The 17,096-nt window shown below is 40.1% G+C and overlaps 1 protein-coding gene across 4 annotated transcripts in view; it reads right to left on the bottom strand.

The window, feature by feature from the left end:
* Nucleotides 1–17,096, bottom strand: part of CNST (consortin, connexin sorting protein) — a 109,042-nt gene that overhangs the window by 52,943 nt on the left and 39,003 nt on the right. For all 4 annotated transcript variants that reach the window (XM_075064204.1, XM_075064206.1, XM_032801051.2 and 1 more), the window contains one exon: nucleotides 612–817. In XM_075064204.1, coding sequence (XP_074920305.1) covers nucleotides 612–817 — 206 coding nt within the window. The remainder of the gene's footprint in view (nucleotides 1–611; nucleotides 818–17,096) is intronic.

Genomic DNA, 17,096 nt, shown 5'->3' with positions numbered 1-17,096 from the left:
AGCCAGGGGACTCTGTGTACTGCCCAGGCCTGCAGACACCGCCCCTGCAGTTCCCAGCCAACGGGAGCTGCAGAGCCGGCACTCGGGGCGGGGGAAATGCGCAGAACCCCCGTGGCTGCCCCTGCACCTAGGAGCCAGCCATGCCAGCCACTTCCGGGAGCTGCACGGAGCCAAGGCAGGCAGGGAACCTGCCTTTCCCCACTGCGCTGTAAACCAGACTTCTAGCAGCCCGATCAGCAGTGCTGACCGGAGCCACCAGGGTCCCTTTTCAACAGTGTGTTTTGGTCGAAAACTGGATGTCTGGCAACCCTACTCTGGGACCATATCCATAAAAAAGGGCGTGGTTTAACATATCTATACTAGGATTTTAACACAAGGCAATTTGCAGTTTTAACATGTACTAGATAGTCAAGGAAAATCTCTCCCTTAGGGTTTTCTTTAACTACATAACATATCTTAAAACTACAAATTGACTTGTCTACAGTAGGACTTTAGCACGTTACCAAAAACATGTTAAAGTATTTTTTTTTCTAGCGAGGACAAGTTCTAGAACAAAAAAAATAGTATAAAAATATAATCACATTGTAACAACATGCTAACACATGGGATACCTGATGGAGACACAAAGGGAGTATCCTCGAGTCCATCTGCTCAAACTCTTCTCGAAGCATGGAAAAAAGGGACTGCAAAGTCTGTTTTTGTTGCTTTTGCTGATAGTTCACATTTGTCTCATCAGCATCTTCATCATGAACTGAGTCCGTAGCTTTAAGGAGAGCATTCTCTTTCCTGAGTGCTGTTGTGTCCACTGAAGGAACTCCTTTAAATGGAAACAAATACCTAGATTAGGATGCAAGTATTACTAGGAAACTGAAAACAAAGCTGCCGGTCTTGTTAAAGTCAGGTGTAACAGATGGACTGACACTGATGCAGGACTCTATCTGAAAAACACTAACACACTTCATGCATTTTTTATTTATTTATTTATTTTTTTTAATAACTAAAGGGGTGCTGTGGTCCAGTTCGGAAAAATATTGAACCAGTTAAAACTGTTCTGCATAATTCAGAAAGAGATTAGTGACCTGGGTGACTTTATATATGAAGGCTGTGACAATTTCTGTAATCCTGATTTTGACCCCTTTGAACATTTTCTAAAACTTCCTTTTGAAATGTATTAGGTGTGGCCTTGGGCCAAAGAGGCACTTTTGTTGCTGGAAGTTTGAGATTAATTAATTTTGGACACATGGCAGTTACAAGACTTCAAACTTTTTGGTGGGCTCATAACTCAAGAATGGCTTAGTTTAAAAACTTCAAAGTTGTTTTGAACATTAGCCTTCATAAACAACAGGACTACTTTTACTATGGCTGATGGCATTTCTCCCTCCTCCTCCATCATTTTAAAAGACCCCTTCTGTAACGCTGGGAGCCATGTCAAGGACTCTGCAGATGTGACATCCCTGAGAGGTTTTGGGGAAGTTAAGAGCAATATGTAATTGCAGAGCTTATAAATTCAGTTTGATAAATAGCTATGATTATTTAAGCACTAAGAAGTTATTCACGGTACATAAACAGCATTTATGAACTCTGCAGGTGCAGATGGCGGGACTTGTAAGAGAGACAGACACAGTTCCCTCCCACAAATTCCATCAGCACTGCATTTCACTTATGTTCAATTCCCTGCTAAACTAGGAAGGAAACCAAGCTGAGATCTCCTGTTCCCTATTTTACTACCTCACCTCATCATTCACTGGAGCTGGGTGCCTTTAGGTTCCACAGAAATCTTTAGGAATTTGGTATTCAGCAAGCTCAATTGTACATTTTTAATAGCTAAACACTTTGTTTTATGGCTCATTCATTGAAATAAATTATAAAAACAAACAAACAAACAAACCAGGTGCAAATTTGAGTGTAGATTAAACTTTAGCAAGGCAACCAATTCCTCAGACATACTAGCCACGTTCTAAGTTTGAAGTTTGAGTTCTGCAATTTTTGAACTATTAAGTCTCTCTTTATAAATGGAAAGATCACTTTTTCCTTCATCAAAAACTCAAACAGCTGAAGAGATTTTCCTGAAACTTTCCAAATTAACAAAACAACCATAAGACTAAGAATGAAAAGTTTCAGCCTAAAAGAATAAAATTCAGTTACTGTAGTACGTCTATTTTCTTTTGGCAAATACAAAACAATGGCTCATCCGATAAGGAAGACACTCTTTGCTAGCGTATCGTGTCATTGGGGAAGGATGTCAACAGAAATGGAAATTTACACAATTTTTCTCAGAAAGGATGGGATGATTCAAAATAAAAAGAGATTACAGATGGTGCCACAGTAGTTACTTACATATGCACAGCTAATGCCATAAGTAATACCTTCGAAGCACAGTTCCAAGTGGACAAATGTCCAAATATAAAGAGAGAAAATTATGATTTGCATGTTAAATCCTAGCAAAGAGGTAAAGAGCTGAATGGGCTTGGAGACTAAGCTGCCATTCACCTCTCAAATTCATGAGCACATAGAAGGCTTTGGCTTCCATTGCTGCCAATCATTCACATTTTTCATTAATGTTTAAAAAGTCACTTGAAATAATTTGAGAAATATGGCAAGACTGTTGCTTTACCATGACTAAAAGTTACACTTTACATATTGACTACCACAACTTTCTTAAAATACATCCTTATGAAAAAAAACAAGCAGAAAGGCTCTTTGATATTGGAATTAAATAAAGTCTCAGCCAGGTACACAATATAACTGATGTAATTTAAAGCATAAGAGATGAGTAATCAGAGTCCTGAAGAAATGAGGTATACAGTAATGATGTACAGACTATTTTTAGTACTGGCATTTAAGGAAAAAAAAAACAAAACCACACACACACACACACACCCCTGAGGTGTTTTCAAAAATTTTTAGGCCATGACTCAAGAAGTATTCCTCATCTATGATATAAACTTGAATATATTGATTCATGGCTGGAATGTGCTTCATAAACTCTGGTCAGGATTGTTTACCTTTCAGAAACCTTTAAAACTGTCTGAAAGCCAGTTTGTGTGACTTTATGGCCTTCCCTATTTTAAACTGCAAGACAGAGCACCAGCACATTTGGTGGCTGTGCTCCAAGCTGTCACCAGTTCTTTAATTGTTGTGCTTTGATCCTGGTTCCTTCTAAACTTGTGAAACTGGGATTTTGCAGGCCCTCCTTGTGTTCTCTGCATGTGGAACCACATAATGGTGGTTCAGGGATAGAGTGTAGAGCTCAAGAAGTGCCATCTACATGTTCCCACAACGATCCCTCTTTTCCACTTAACACTTGCTACACCTTCTTTCCTGCCTAAATTACTCAGGACAGGAATACTAATAATCTCTATAGGTGGATACGTATATGGGGCCTACTGCCAGCCAAAATATGAGTGTAACTTAACACTGCTTCTCCAGTATAAATTTGTGCCTGTGCTTTTCAATTATTAATTCATGCCTGTTTTCAGCCAAATTTGGGCCAAACATTTTTACTGAGGGATATGTTAGAGATGGAAACAACACTGTTTCAAAAGAATAGTTTTCTGTTCAGAACTGTGTCATGTGATCATTAACTATGTTTTCTCCTGTTTCTGAATATTGCTTTCAACTTCAGCAAAATCTTTACTCCCAAAGAAATGTCATACTTCAGACTGCACTTCTTAATTACATATTCTCTATTTAATGGCGATCTATAAAGCACAACATGAGCTCTGAATAAACCATACTCTACAATTGCTGTCATGGAAAAATGACATTTTAATGAAACCACTGTGGCATCCTTGTTATTAAATTCATTTAGAAAGTATATTTCAGATCCGCAAGCAGCCATACTGTGACCCACCTTTGACCAAATTCTACCCTTCAAGTTGCTCCCCTGTAATTCTGAAGTAATTCAACTGAAGTCAGTGGAGTTACTTCTGATTTACACAAGTGTAACTGAAGGCAGAATCAGTGCCTTTTTTTTTTTTTTTTTTTTTTACCAGTATAAGCTAGAGCCTTTATCTGTGGCTGTAGCATTTCATTGTATATGTGGTGTAGGGAGGTTGCTTGGGTGCCCCTTTTTACTTTTCTCTCCCCACTTCAGAAGTGCTCCCCTTGCTCTCCTGCCCCCAACCTAAGAAGACCAAATTATAACTTCCTCTGCAGTTTATCAATATCACCACGTCCAAAGAGTCCATTCACAAGTTCTCCTTATTCTCTGAGGCTGAACTTTCCAGAGTTCTAAACTGTTGTTACTTCTGGTGCAAGGAACAAAGCTTAATTCTAAACTGCATTTCCATTTGCGACACTGCAACACAACACTAGTGGATGGTAGCAATGGCCCCCATTACAGGTCTTTCAGCACAAAAACAAATTCATTATAACTAAGTAAAATGTACTTTTTAAATATTTGTTACATTTTTAAATTAAATATAAAAATTAACAGCAACCCAATCCCTGAATGGACAGACAATCAGGTTCTGATTCTACAACCAATTTATACTGGATAAGCTTGATGAAATTAATGGGTCTCAGACTTAACGAAAATAAATATTCTGATCTCTGGTCCCCAGGCAGCTAAAACTTCAAATGTGGTTGTCCAAGAGGAAAATATGGCTGTTCCAATTCTGAGGCTGTGGTTTCATGCTCTTAACTAAATTTAAATAAGATATTGTTGCTGCTGCGATTGTCTGGAAGAATTTCTCTACATTCTGCTTTTTCTCTTTAGGATATTGTGCCTAGGCCTTATTTGTGTTCTCTTCTTTTCAGTGTGCCTGACACACGTTTGGTAATAAGTTTTGTTTTGTCCTTGCTTTAGTATATATAAAATACCCTGCCACCACCTGTCTGAGAATGCGAGTCAGAGCTGCCACTATGAAATATTTTATTTTGGATACCGAAATAATATTATGGATAATGTCCATCTGTTTTAATATAGATTTGATTATATTGAACAGCACTAGTCTACTACTCCACTAATGCTTCCAGTTGGTGTTGAGAGCATATTGTGACTGTTTCCTGGTCCTCATTCAATACCTGGGTAAAGTGGTCTAGAAAATTGTTCATTTGTTTATTGTTATAATGGGCTCGTGCTTTTTTTTTTTTTTTTTTTTTAAATCAGAAGGCCATTGCTTAGATTTGAAGTATTCAAATCACAGTAAGAGTGGTGGTTTTAGCCTGGTGATTCTGGAACCCATATTTTCAATAGCAGCTTCAAACATATCTAGATAAATATACAGAGGTATACCTATCTCACAGAACTGGAAGGGACCCTGAAAGGTCATTGAGTCCAGTGCCCTGCCTTCACTAGCAGGACCAAGTACTGTTTTTTGCCCCAGATCCCTAGAGTGGCCCCTGTCAAGGATTGAACTCACAACCCTGGGTTTAGCAGGCCAATGCTCAAACCACTTGAGCTAGCCCTCCCCTCCAGATAGATCTGACTTCTCTGCAGCTTTACTTTTAGAGACCCAGAAGTCTTTACTCCATCAATTTGCCATTACAAAAGATAAGTTTTCACACATAAGGACCAAGTTTATCTTTCACTACAGTGGTGATCAAGTTCATCAAGATACACAATGTGCTCATCTTCATCTCCCCAAGAATGTCTTCAACTTCAGCTATGTCAGTCACTGACTCAGTTTCTGCCATATATTTCAACTAGGTTGTATTCAAATGATGACCAGTGCCATCAGTGCTCTGGTATGATTAGAACGCAGTGTTCGTGATGGATACCTCCCATATAGTTCAGTTACAGGACGCAGCTTGCCATGGCTGTCATCTCTTGGGACTTCACTGGTAAATACTGAAAATGTATTTCAAAATAAATTCAAACTTATTAAAGACATGGATATTTTTTGAGGTCCATGATGCCAAGCTCAAAGTTGTAGTTGGCACAGCACATTAACAGCAAGAGTGTCTTGTCTAAACTTGGCCTGCACACCATTTGAACAACTCGTATTCACAGCTGCACCATTTAAATTCAGGCCAAATAGATTTGATTTGTATTTTTTTTTTCTTCCCAGCCTGAAAGAGAAATAGCTTGATCAGTTTTTACACTGTATGTGTAGAATTTAGTTTGGAAAAAATATGAACAAGAGGATGTATTTACTGCATAATTTATCAAATGCTGCCATGAGTAGGAAGGCTCATATGAACTGCACCAAGCTGTGTATTATCTCAAGTATATCATACAATGTCATTTTACAACATTTGGTTACAATTGTGCCAGGGTTGATCTTTTGAAAATGCTACAAAGTAACTCCATAAGGATAATTCTAGAGTTCTTCATTTGTAAATTTATGTTCCATTAGACCTCACTTTTAAGCAGCTGACACCTCATGAATCACCATTGCTATTGCATTGAAATTATGGAGGCACATCAAATGCAATATGACTATTAATACCCATCAGGATTTCAGTTCCCTCACTTACAAGTTGCATCATCTCCTTAATCAGTATATCCTGCTCAAACAATTTTGGATATATTAATATTACAGCTAATATTAAACTTAGTATTGCTGAATGACAATACTCTGCCAATGGAATAGGAAGAGAACCTACAAGAGATTCTGGATGCAAAGCAGATGTCTGAGTTTGAAGATCTGCATTGGATAATTCAAGCAAAAGTCTCTAATGCAACAATCCTAGTGGCCATTTGTTTGCCATTCTAAGAACCTCATTCCAGGGACAGTTTACTGTGAGCATATACAAAAACATTACAATCAGATTTTTATAATATTTTGTGCTTCCAGAAGTAATGTTCAGAGAATCTTAAAGCACTATACAAAAGGCAGATATGATTACAACTGGGAAAACTCAGTCACACAATGAAAGATGAACTTCCCTAAAGTCATGCAGCACGTCAGTGTTAGAGTCCCAATGAAAACACAGCAAAGAATCCTGTGGCACCTTATAAACTAACAGACTTATTGGAGCATGAACATGGACCACGAAAGCTCATACTCCAATATGTCTGTTAATTTATAAAGTGCCACAGGACTCTTTTTTTTTTTTTTTTTTTTTTTTTTACAGATCCAGACTAACACGGCTACCCCTCTGATAAATGAAAACACAGGTTCCTTACTTCCACTGCACTGCTCTAAGCACCAGCCCAAGAAGAGAGATGGATAGTGTGATAGTGGCAGTTAAATTTCAGTTTTCTAGGACAACATAATAGCAATGTTTAAAAAGAACACACCCATTTGACTTGTCACCTTTGTTTTTAGGGAAATAGGAAAGGAGATTGACTCAGACCTGAACATCGGTACTTTAGAAGACGTTACTTTATTGAAAGCTTTTTTCCCCTCCTGGGCTTGAAAACCTATTCAATACGTATGAGTCAAGATCAACTTGCCCATGATTTCTTAACAAGAGAAAAACAATGTATAACATGCTTCCTATGTCCTTTCCCCTTGACAATTCTCCTTTCAATTTTTATAGAGCCTTTTCTTCCTCTCTCCCTGTTGTGTTCCCACTTGGTAGCTTAGTTTCCTACTATGTTGCCACTTCTCTTATGTGTGGACCGACGCTCAGGTAGAAGGAACAACAGCGACAAAAATACAAAGAGCTAATTGGATTGTTTTCAGTGTGATAAAAAAGAAGAAATTCAATTGCATTCAAGTGTTTCCCTATTTTTTGCAACAGAACAAGAGCATGAAACAGACTAAAACAAGGGGTATAACTGGGGTGAAAAGTAAATAAAAATTTCAATTTTTGGTTTCCATTTTTCATAATCTAAGGTGTTATCAGTAAAAGACAAGGATTTTGTTTTCAAGCCTCTGATTTTTAAACCTGACAATGTTTCTAATCCTTTGTGGAGTTTTGTCACTTTTGCAGCTAAACTGCTCATTTGTTCTTATAGTAGCATTCTATGACTCTATAGGTCTTTCAGCAAATTTGGTACATTTAAGCTCTCTCTACAAAGCGTTCTCTGTTTTTGCCTGATAACATTGCTATTTTATTATAAATATCCTGTTTTACTGCATATCTTGGGTTCTCAAGTCATTTTGTAATAGCTGACTGCATACAGCCTTTAAAGAGAATATGAATGAAAGGGACAATTTTGCTCATTGTAGTCAGCGGATGTTTTTCACTCTGTGGGTCTATTAAGAGCAAGTGACACTTGAGAAATCAGAAGATGGTCTTCTTGGGGACTGGCCCATGCCTATAGACTATTACTAAAAAGAATTGAGAATGGGTGTAAACTGCCTTCTGGACAAAAGGAAAAAGCTATAAGCTTCCCCACAGCTTTCGCATAATGATTTTACTATAATAAATATTATTAATATCAATAGAGAAATAGAAAAACGAAACTCTCTTTCAGTGTAGAGAAAGGAGGAGAGCACTGAAGAGTGAGACTATGTTTAGTTTACCTGCTGGAATATAATTTTGTAAGGCATTCAGTGCTATGGCAATGAGTCCAGGAGAAAAGTCTAGATCATAGGCTTTTTTACCTGGAGGCCTTTCTTTATGGCAAAATGCAAGGGACGACCCCGAACAATAGGGCGGAGGGAATTTTTTTCCGGTATACTAGGAGGCCACAGCATAGAACTACTGGGCTAGATAGACTAAACAGGCAGCATTCAAGCAGAGTCAGATCAGGCCGTAAGTGAATGCCATTTTCCTTCTTCTGCAGTACAAGAGGCTCACTTATAATTGTTTCCTTAATTCAACCCATTACTTCTTTATTTACTTTGTTCAAACTTTGTCCTGCCTTTTAACCTACATTCTGATGTTTTATTTCTTGGACAACCACTAGAGCCGTGTGAGGTATGTTTATACGACACAGAGTCACGCTGTGGAAAACAATCTCAAAGCAAGGGGACTAACAGGTCAAGTGGAGAAAAATTAGTATCTGTTCTTTCCAGTTCAACTCTAGGGTGCTGACTTAAATTAAATGAACTGCACTCATTCTGCTCCCTAAAATCACAGCAAGTTTAGGAACGAATAACGTCACAGGAAAATGAAACCCCCATGTATTTAACTTTATTTGACCAAGAGTGAAAAAAATTAGTAAGATTAATGTACTGTAGAAAAGTAGTTGTTATATGCAGAGGTACAGCCATTTAGATAAAGAAGCAAGTGCTCCCCTGGTTTAGCGATGGTCTCCCTTACCCAATGCAATCATGCCAAAGAAACATACTAATATCTGGCTTCTCCCTAGAAAGATCTCACGGAACACTCTAGCACAATAGAGCTATTATTACAATCAAATGTACATTTTTGATTATTGAAACAAATGATGTGAACTTGTACCAATTGTAGGACTTTGTGCCTATGACATGGCTTAGAATTCTCATAAAAAACTCTTCAGGATCCTGCACATTCACACAAATCAAAGAGCAGGGCTCTAGTACTATTCTCATTCACAACTAGTAAGCTTTCTAGAAGATGAATGACTTACTAATTAAATTGACTCAGATTTCTCTAGAGGTCTGATGCAGAGTATTCAAATAGTCACATGACTCTTCCAAATTATTAAATTTCAATGTATCTTTCTAGTATTTTAAAAACACTAGATTTCACTTGACACATCTGACCTCCACAAATACAGCATCTCTCTTACACTCCATTTTTGGTGCATGTTGCTGCTGCTATGTTATATATTCAGTAGTTTCCTCTCTCCTTACAGCTCCTTCAGACTATGAAGACTACCTAAATTATCCAAATTAACGCTAGAACTTACTGACGTACATGAAATATCAATAAAAATCATCTGTATTGTTTGCAGATTGTTACAATTGTTGTCTTAATACAGTATCTACATGTTAGATTCAGTTGTTCACACTATAGTTGATAAAATATTTTACAGATACCTTTATCAGTATAAATGTCCAATGTAAATAAATAGCTAACATAATACAATGAAGAATTACTATCTTGTAAAATAACAATTACGGCTGTTGCTACAGCCAGATCTTATTTTTATGACATTAAAAACTGAGATGAAGCTCATCTAAAGGATTTAGTTTAAAAGGAATATTTTGCTTTACAAGTGGATTGCTAGAAGATTGCATGTTGTTACCTGAGTCTTTAAGGATCAATTTAAATCTGGTCCTAGTTAGAAAACACTAGGAATCATTACCATCTCATCACCTGCAGCTGTGATTTGACTCCCCCATTCCACAATTATAGTCACTCTCTTGGTCTAATCTTGACCCAGATTTGTGCTCTTGCTTGCCTAATTCCCTTTCAGAGAACCATCTCATTTCCTTCAGTACTGTATTTCCCCCACTTGCTCTCTACCCTCTCATGATCTTTTTATGACCTCTAAGCCATCAGCCTCTCAAACTTCTCTCATGTCCCCAACTCCTACATCTTCACTTGCGACCTTCACCTTAATCAACTTCAGGGCCTTTACTCATAACCTCCCTGCGCTGGCTCAGTCCTTGCATTCACTTCCATTATTCCCACTCTACCACTAAATGCATCTAAAGGAAGTCCATGGACCACACAGAATTTCTCAGTACACATTTCTTCTCATGTCCTGCAGTCTTCCTTGCTAAACAACTCCACTTCACTTATTTGACTAAGTCTTGCTCCTTCCCTCACCACCTCTTCTGCACCTTTGACTTTTTCTCCTTAAAATCCTAAGGAGGGTTGTGGAAAAAAAACAAACACGATTTTGTTCATTTTGTATTTCTTGCAAATTTTTTGTTTATTTTTTTTAAAACTGTCGCTATTCTACATATAGGAAAGATTAGTGGGTGGAATCAACTCTAACTGAATATTAACAAGAGGAGCAAAGTACATGGAGCTGTGAATTGTTAGGGAAGGCTTGGTTTGACAGAATCAAGAAGCTTCTGGAAGGTGAGCAGATATAATCTAACATCATGATTCTATGTAATGATAGCTAGCTCATAATACTTTTAATTTTTCAGTATTATATTCACTATGGGGCTGTTTCTCAGTCTAACTGTTGTAGAACATGAAAGCTGCTTATCAACACTACAATGCTTAGCGATGATCAAACACTACTGATATATGAATTCAGTATTAGTAGAGGTAAGTATTTATATTATGGGGGCACCTAAAGGATTGGGGCCCCATTGTGCTGAGTGCCGTACAAACACAGAAAAGAGACAATTGCTAAGAGTTTATACAAACAGATGAAGGGTAGGGAAACAAGGATAACCTACACTAACAAGTGAATGGGATGAAGAATGGGAACAGCTTTGTTAGTTACATATACTGTAGGGTTTTCATTTCTTCCTCCCCACCAGCATCCAGAAAAGTGTTTCCCCACTATCAGATTAGGGAAAGCACCAACCTGATGCTCAGGATACCACCATTTTCTTGTAAGTGAAAAGTGATGAGATTTGCGATGACCAAGGATACAATTTAGTTATGGGGGTCACGGAGATAGGAGGGTACCAGATGGTGGACTGCAGCTTGAGCCTGAACATCTACACCACAATTAAACAGCCCCTTAGCCTGAGCCCCACCAGCCTGAGTCAGCTGGCATGGACCAGCTGTGGGTGTCTAATTGCAGTCTAGACATATCTTCAGCTACCTTGCTCTTCCAAGCAAGAAGAGCAATTCATGAGATTTCGGGACACAGTGGTTGAGGTGAATGGGAGAAATGAGGGGAAACCCAGAAAAGCTTGCGGGTCCCTGGTATGAGGAGAGAACATACAGTACTTATAGAATCATATGACATAAAAGAATTGAGTTAAAGTGTTCCCTGATAAACAAAATGAACACCTGTACATCCCTATGACAGATTACGAGGTCCAGAATGTATATTCTGTATATCTGATGCCACTTCAGATCCAGATAATGATAAATTTGCAGCAACACACTTCAATGTCAGACATCACTGTCCTCCTAATTTCATCACTGTTAATAACACTTGGGAATCAGCCTCAGGGCAGTTTCCTTTTCATGTTTGAGAAGAAACAGAAATGGAAATTGATTAAAAATTGCATAGATCTCAATTTCACTATCCATAAACTTAATTTTTCACCTTACTGGGTGATGCCATGAATATTAAATGAGAAACTGCAAAATCACAGTGAAAATTTCATAATACCTTAATATACAATATGTATCTTTACATATAAAGAGGATTAATTTCAATACAGGGAATGAAAATTACATCAGTCTAAGGTCCAGGACTTGATATAGTCATGGACTAGGGGTTGAAAACAAAGTGTCAACTCCTGAACTGATATGTCAAAGCATATTTATTACTATAACCACAATACTGAACACTAATGCAGGTAGATGAATTCTTGTAAAAATCCTTAAATTTAAAGAATTCCTTTTATTTTATTGTCATTTTCAATGAGTTGTTCTTTACCAGAAGGAGACTGCACAAGTAACATCAAGGAGTTCCATGTTTATTATGCCTCAATGATTTCTAGATCAAACATGCTTGAATTAAATGAAAAAAGACGCTTCTTTTTCTAACTGCCAACCCAGGACACATTGTTATCAGCAATATAGGTTCTGCAAGCCAAATTCTAACCTCAGGGACACATGAGCAACCTGTACTTTTCACTGAGTTTGCAGAACCCTAAGTAAACAATTCTGTTGCTATACAAGAAGCAACAGAATACACTTCACACTATTGTAATTGTGTTGGTTCTTCAGGGCTAGCAGAAACAGCAAACTTTACAAATATATTAAATAAAATAAGCAGCTATGACTCTGAATACTTAAATTGCTACTTTTCAGAGTAGAACTGCATTTCTAAAATGTAGCAGACTTGCACACCTTCTGTGAAATCAGCCATACTCTACGGACTTGCTCTTTTATATTGGCACCACAGTGAAGACACTCTGAACACCAAATATAAATACTAAGCTTTTTAAAACTTCAGAAGGAATCACAGGAATTTGCACCTCTGAAGAGAAAAAAGGTGAGGAGAAAAAAAGATGAGAAACAAGATTTCTCAGGTTCTGCAGTATCCTGTACAGCACAAGTTTGTCTTGAAGCTCTGCAGTTCTCTCTTTTTATTATTTAATTTTCCCCTTTTTTTTCTGGGAACAATATGCATCCTCAGCTAGCATGTGCTTTACACACTGGAATAAACGAACTGGGCCTTGGGCCTTTTAGAGACTTAAGTAAACAAAGCGTCCTGGGGTGCCAGCTGCTTACCCCGATAGGCCGGGACAGCAACTGGTGGGGAAATTTGGGGGGGAAGGGGGCGCGGAGCTGGGCATCAGGGGAGTAACCCGTGACCACCCCCCACATGACCCCACCCCTAGCCCGGGACCCCCACACCTCCCCATCCCATCCCTTCTTACCTTACCTGGGGAGGGCCAGGAGAGGATGTCTCTGGCCTGGTTGGAGCTGCTCCGGCAGGCTGGGCAGCGCTGCCACAGCCTGCTCTGGCGGACCAGACCGGAAGGCGCAGCCGCAGCACATTACAGCAAGCTGGGTCGGACCGGGTGGCACAGCCACATCATGCTCTAGCAGGCCAGATCAGGCGGCGCAGCCGCAGCATGTTCCAGTGGGCTGGGCAGGGCGGCACAGCCGCAGCATGCTCCGGCGCCCAGGTGGCGTGGCCACAGCCTGCTATGCGGGGCAGGGCCGAGCGGCACGCCTGCAGCCTGCCAGCCCCAGAGCTGCAGCTGCTTCGGAGGCTCGGGGCAGAGCAGCGTGGCCAGAAGCGGAGAGACTCTGGCCCCGCCTCTTCCCTGCTGGCTCTGCTGCCTCCCCTTGCTCCCTCTGTTGGGGGGAGGTGCTGTGCCCCACCTCTCCCTCTCTATACCCATTCATAAGCTGACCTCCTTCTCTGGTGCTTCCCTTTTTTTACTAAAAAATTAGGCTTATGAACAAGTATATACAAGTAATTATCAATGGTTCACTGTCAAACTGGATGGTGGTATCCAGTGGTTCTCCACAGGGTTCAGAGATTTGTACCGATCACTTGGTCCATTAAAATCTGATGCACTGCTTGGTTTCCATGTCCTTTCAGCATATGATACAACTGAAAGTTTGGCTGGAAGACCAAGCTATCTGACTGGAACTCATTTGGTTCAGTCACTGAAACCGTTTTCCTCACTCTGCAGGTGCTCAGAATAGCTCAGACAGTCACTGATGAGGTCATAAATTCATGCTCTGAGTTTACCATTTGAAGATCAACATTACAACGCTTGTAAAGTGTGCATTTACACCTGGTATTATCCAGCAATGGAATGGCTCCCAGAAGAACAAGCATATCCAAAACTACCCTCCCCTACTGGGCACAAAGGGTCTTGGAGGATAAACAGATCATATTACTTATGTCTGAAGTACCATGCACTCCTAAATCCATCCTTCAGCTAAACAAATACTTATATGCAAAGACCAGATGCTCACCACTCTGCAAACGTTTGGCCAGCAGTCTGTCTCATATGGGGATGTATGAGTGCAGTGTGGATGAGGATCAGTTTGACATGTCTAGCAGCAGTGCCCTATACAGAGATGACACTGATGATGACTTGGATAAAAAAAAATGTTTTCACTCACAGATGTCAAGGTTAACTTTCCTAGGATTACCAAAGCAATGCATCCCTGTGTTAAAGTATCATTTAAAAAGCATTGATTTTTAAACATTTTCTCAAATATACATCTATATAACTGTTCTAGGTACCATATCATCATATTTGGTACCATTATATTCATGGGAGAAAGGGCTTTTGAATGATACTCAACTTGACCCATTTCCACGAACATACTATTAAAATTTCCAGCTGGCGGATAGCCAGTTCTCATTGCCACAGTGCAGAGGGTGACACCATTGAAATTATGATTCTGTAGATTTTTACAAATCAAATGACAGCTCTCTTACCTTTTTATCACTAATTTGATCATGGAATAAGATTTACTGTATTATGCTCCCATGCTAAATATCATTCTGTGGTGTCTTAACATGAGCGTCATATCCAAGACATGGGAGAGAATTGTCCTATTACTCAGGTGAAGCTGCAGCTGGAGTACTGTGTCCAGTTCTGGGCACCACACTTAAGGAAAGACATAGACAAACTGGAGAGAGTCCAGAGTAGAGCTACAAAGATGATAAATGGTTTAAAAAACTGGGCATGTTATAGTCTTGAGAAAAGACGACTGAGGGTGGACTTGTTAACAGTCTTCAGCTATGTTAAGGGCTGTTATGAGAGGATGGTGATCAATTGTTCTCCATATCTACTGAAGGTAGGACAAAAACTAATGGGCTTAACCTGCAGCAAGGAAAATTTAGGTTAAAAGGAAAAACTTAAGTGTGAGGCTAGTTAAAGCACTGGAATAAGGCTTCCAGGGGAGGTTATGGAATCCCTATCATCTGAGGTTTTTAAAAACAGGTTAGACAAATCTGGCAGAAAGAGTCTAAATTTACTTGGCCCTTCCTCAGCGCAAAGAGTTGGACTTGATGACTTTTCTAGGTCCCTTCCAGCCTTACATTTCTATGATTTCTTCTTGACAAATCCATGATGGCTATTATTTATCACTCTATTATCCTCTAGGTGTATACAAATGGATAGTTTAATAATTTGTTTTAGTATCTTTCCAGGTATTGAAGTTAGGCTCACTGGTCATAATTCCCTGGGTCCTCTTTGGTCTCCTTTTAAATACAGATATTATATTTGCTCTTCTTCATTTCTCTGGGATTTCACCTGTCCTCCATGAATTATTTAAGAGAATCACTAATGGTTCTGAGATTGCTTCAGCTAGGTCCTTAAGTACTCTTAGCATACATTGTGTCAGGCCCTGCTGACTGAAATATATCTAACTTTATAAATATTATTTAACCTGTTCTTCCCCTATTCTGATTTGTGTTTCTTTCTCTTGTTGTTAAGATTAATTGTGTTAAGCCAGGGGTGGGCAAACTTTTTGGCCTGAGGGCCACATCTGGGCATGAAAATTGTATGGTGGGCCATGAATGCTCATGAAATTGGGGATTGGGGTGTGGGTTCTGAGGTGGGACCAGAAGTGAGGAGTTCAGGGTATGTGAGGAGGCTCTGGGCTGTGGCAGGGGGTAAGGATGCAGGGGTGGCGGGTGTTGAGAGCTCTGGCTGGGGGTGTGGGCTCTTGCGTGGAGCTGAGGATGAAAGGTTTGAGGTGCAGGAGGGTGCGCTGCGCTGGGACCAAGAGGTTCAGAGGGTGGGAGCGAGATCAGAGCTGGGGGCAGGGGGTTAAGGTGCACGTGGTGGTGGGGGAGGATCAGAGGTGCAGGCTCCAGGTGGCACTTACCTCAAGCAGCTCCTGGAAGCAGCAGCACATCCCCCCCTTCGGCTCCTATGCAGAGGTGTGGCCAGGTGGCTCTACGTGCTTCCCCGTCTGCAGCCACCATCCCCTGCAGCTGTGAGGGGCAGTGCTTGGGGTGTGGGTAGCATGCGTGTGGAGTTCCCTGGGCTGGCTGCCCCTATACATAGGAGCCAGAGGGGGGACACAGTGCGCAGAAAGCCCCCCTACCCTACTCCCTGGCTGGAACACCAGAGAAGGGCCAGCCACTGAACCTGCTCCGTGCTGGGAGCTCGAGGGTCGGATTAAAATGTCTGACAGGCCAGAAGCAGCCCGTAATTTGCCCATCCCTATGTTAAGTACTAAGTCACAATTAACCTTTTTTTAGTAAAGACTGAGGCAAAAGAGGCATTAAACATCTCAGCTCTTGGTGTTGTCCATTATTAGCTCTCCTTCCCTGATAAACAGCGGACCTACACTTTCCTTTGTCTGACTCTTGCTCCTAAGGTATTTATAAAAACTCTTCTTATTGCCTTTTATATCCATGGCTAGATGTAACTCATGTTACCCCTTAGACTTTCTGATTTTATCTCTACATGTTTGTGCTATTCTTTGGTACTCATTCTTAGCAATTTTTCCCATGTTTCCACCTTTTGTAGGATTTCTGTTGGACTTTCAAGTCATAAAAATGTTCCTGATGGGGAACACAAGGGATGTTGTTAGACTATACAGAATAAGAGAAGACCAAGAGTAAATGCAGATATTTTGAACAGACCCATCTAAACAGAGTGGACTAACTGTTCCAAATATTTTATGGTATTACAAGACAGCCAGCTTAAAGCAGTAGTGCAGGGGTAGGCAACCTATGACACGGCACGCGAGCTGATTTTCAGAGGCACTCACACTGCCCGGGTCCTGGCCACTGATCCAGGGGGCTC

Source organism: Chelonoidis abingdonii, chromosome 3 (genome assembly GCF_003597395.2).
Source record: "Chelonoidis abingdonii isolate Lonesome George chromosome 3, CheloAbing_2.0, whole genome shotgun sequence".
NCBI lineage: Eukaryota > Metazoa > Chordata > Testudines > Testudinidae > Chelonoidis > Chelonoidis abingdonii.
This window is presented reverse-complemented; position numbering and strand designations above follow the sequence as displayed.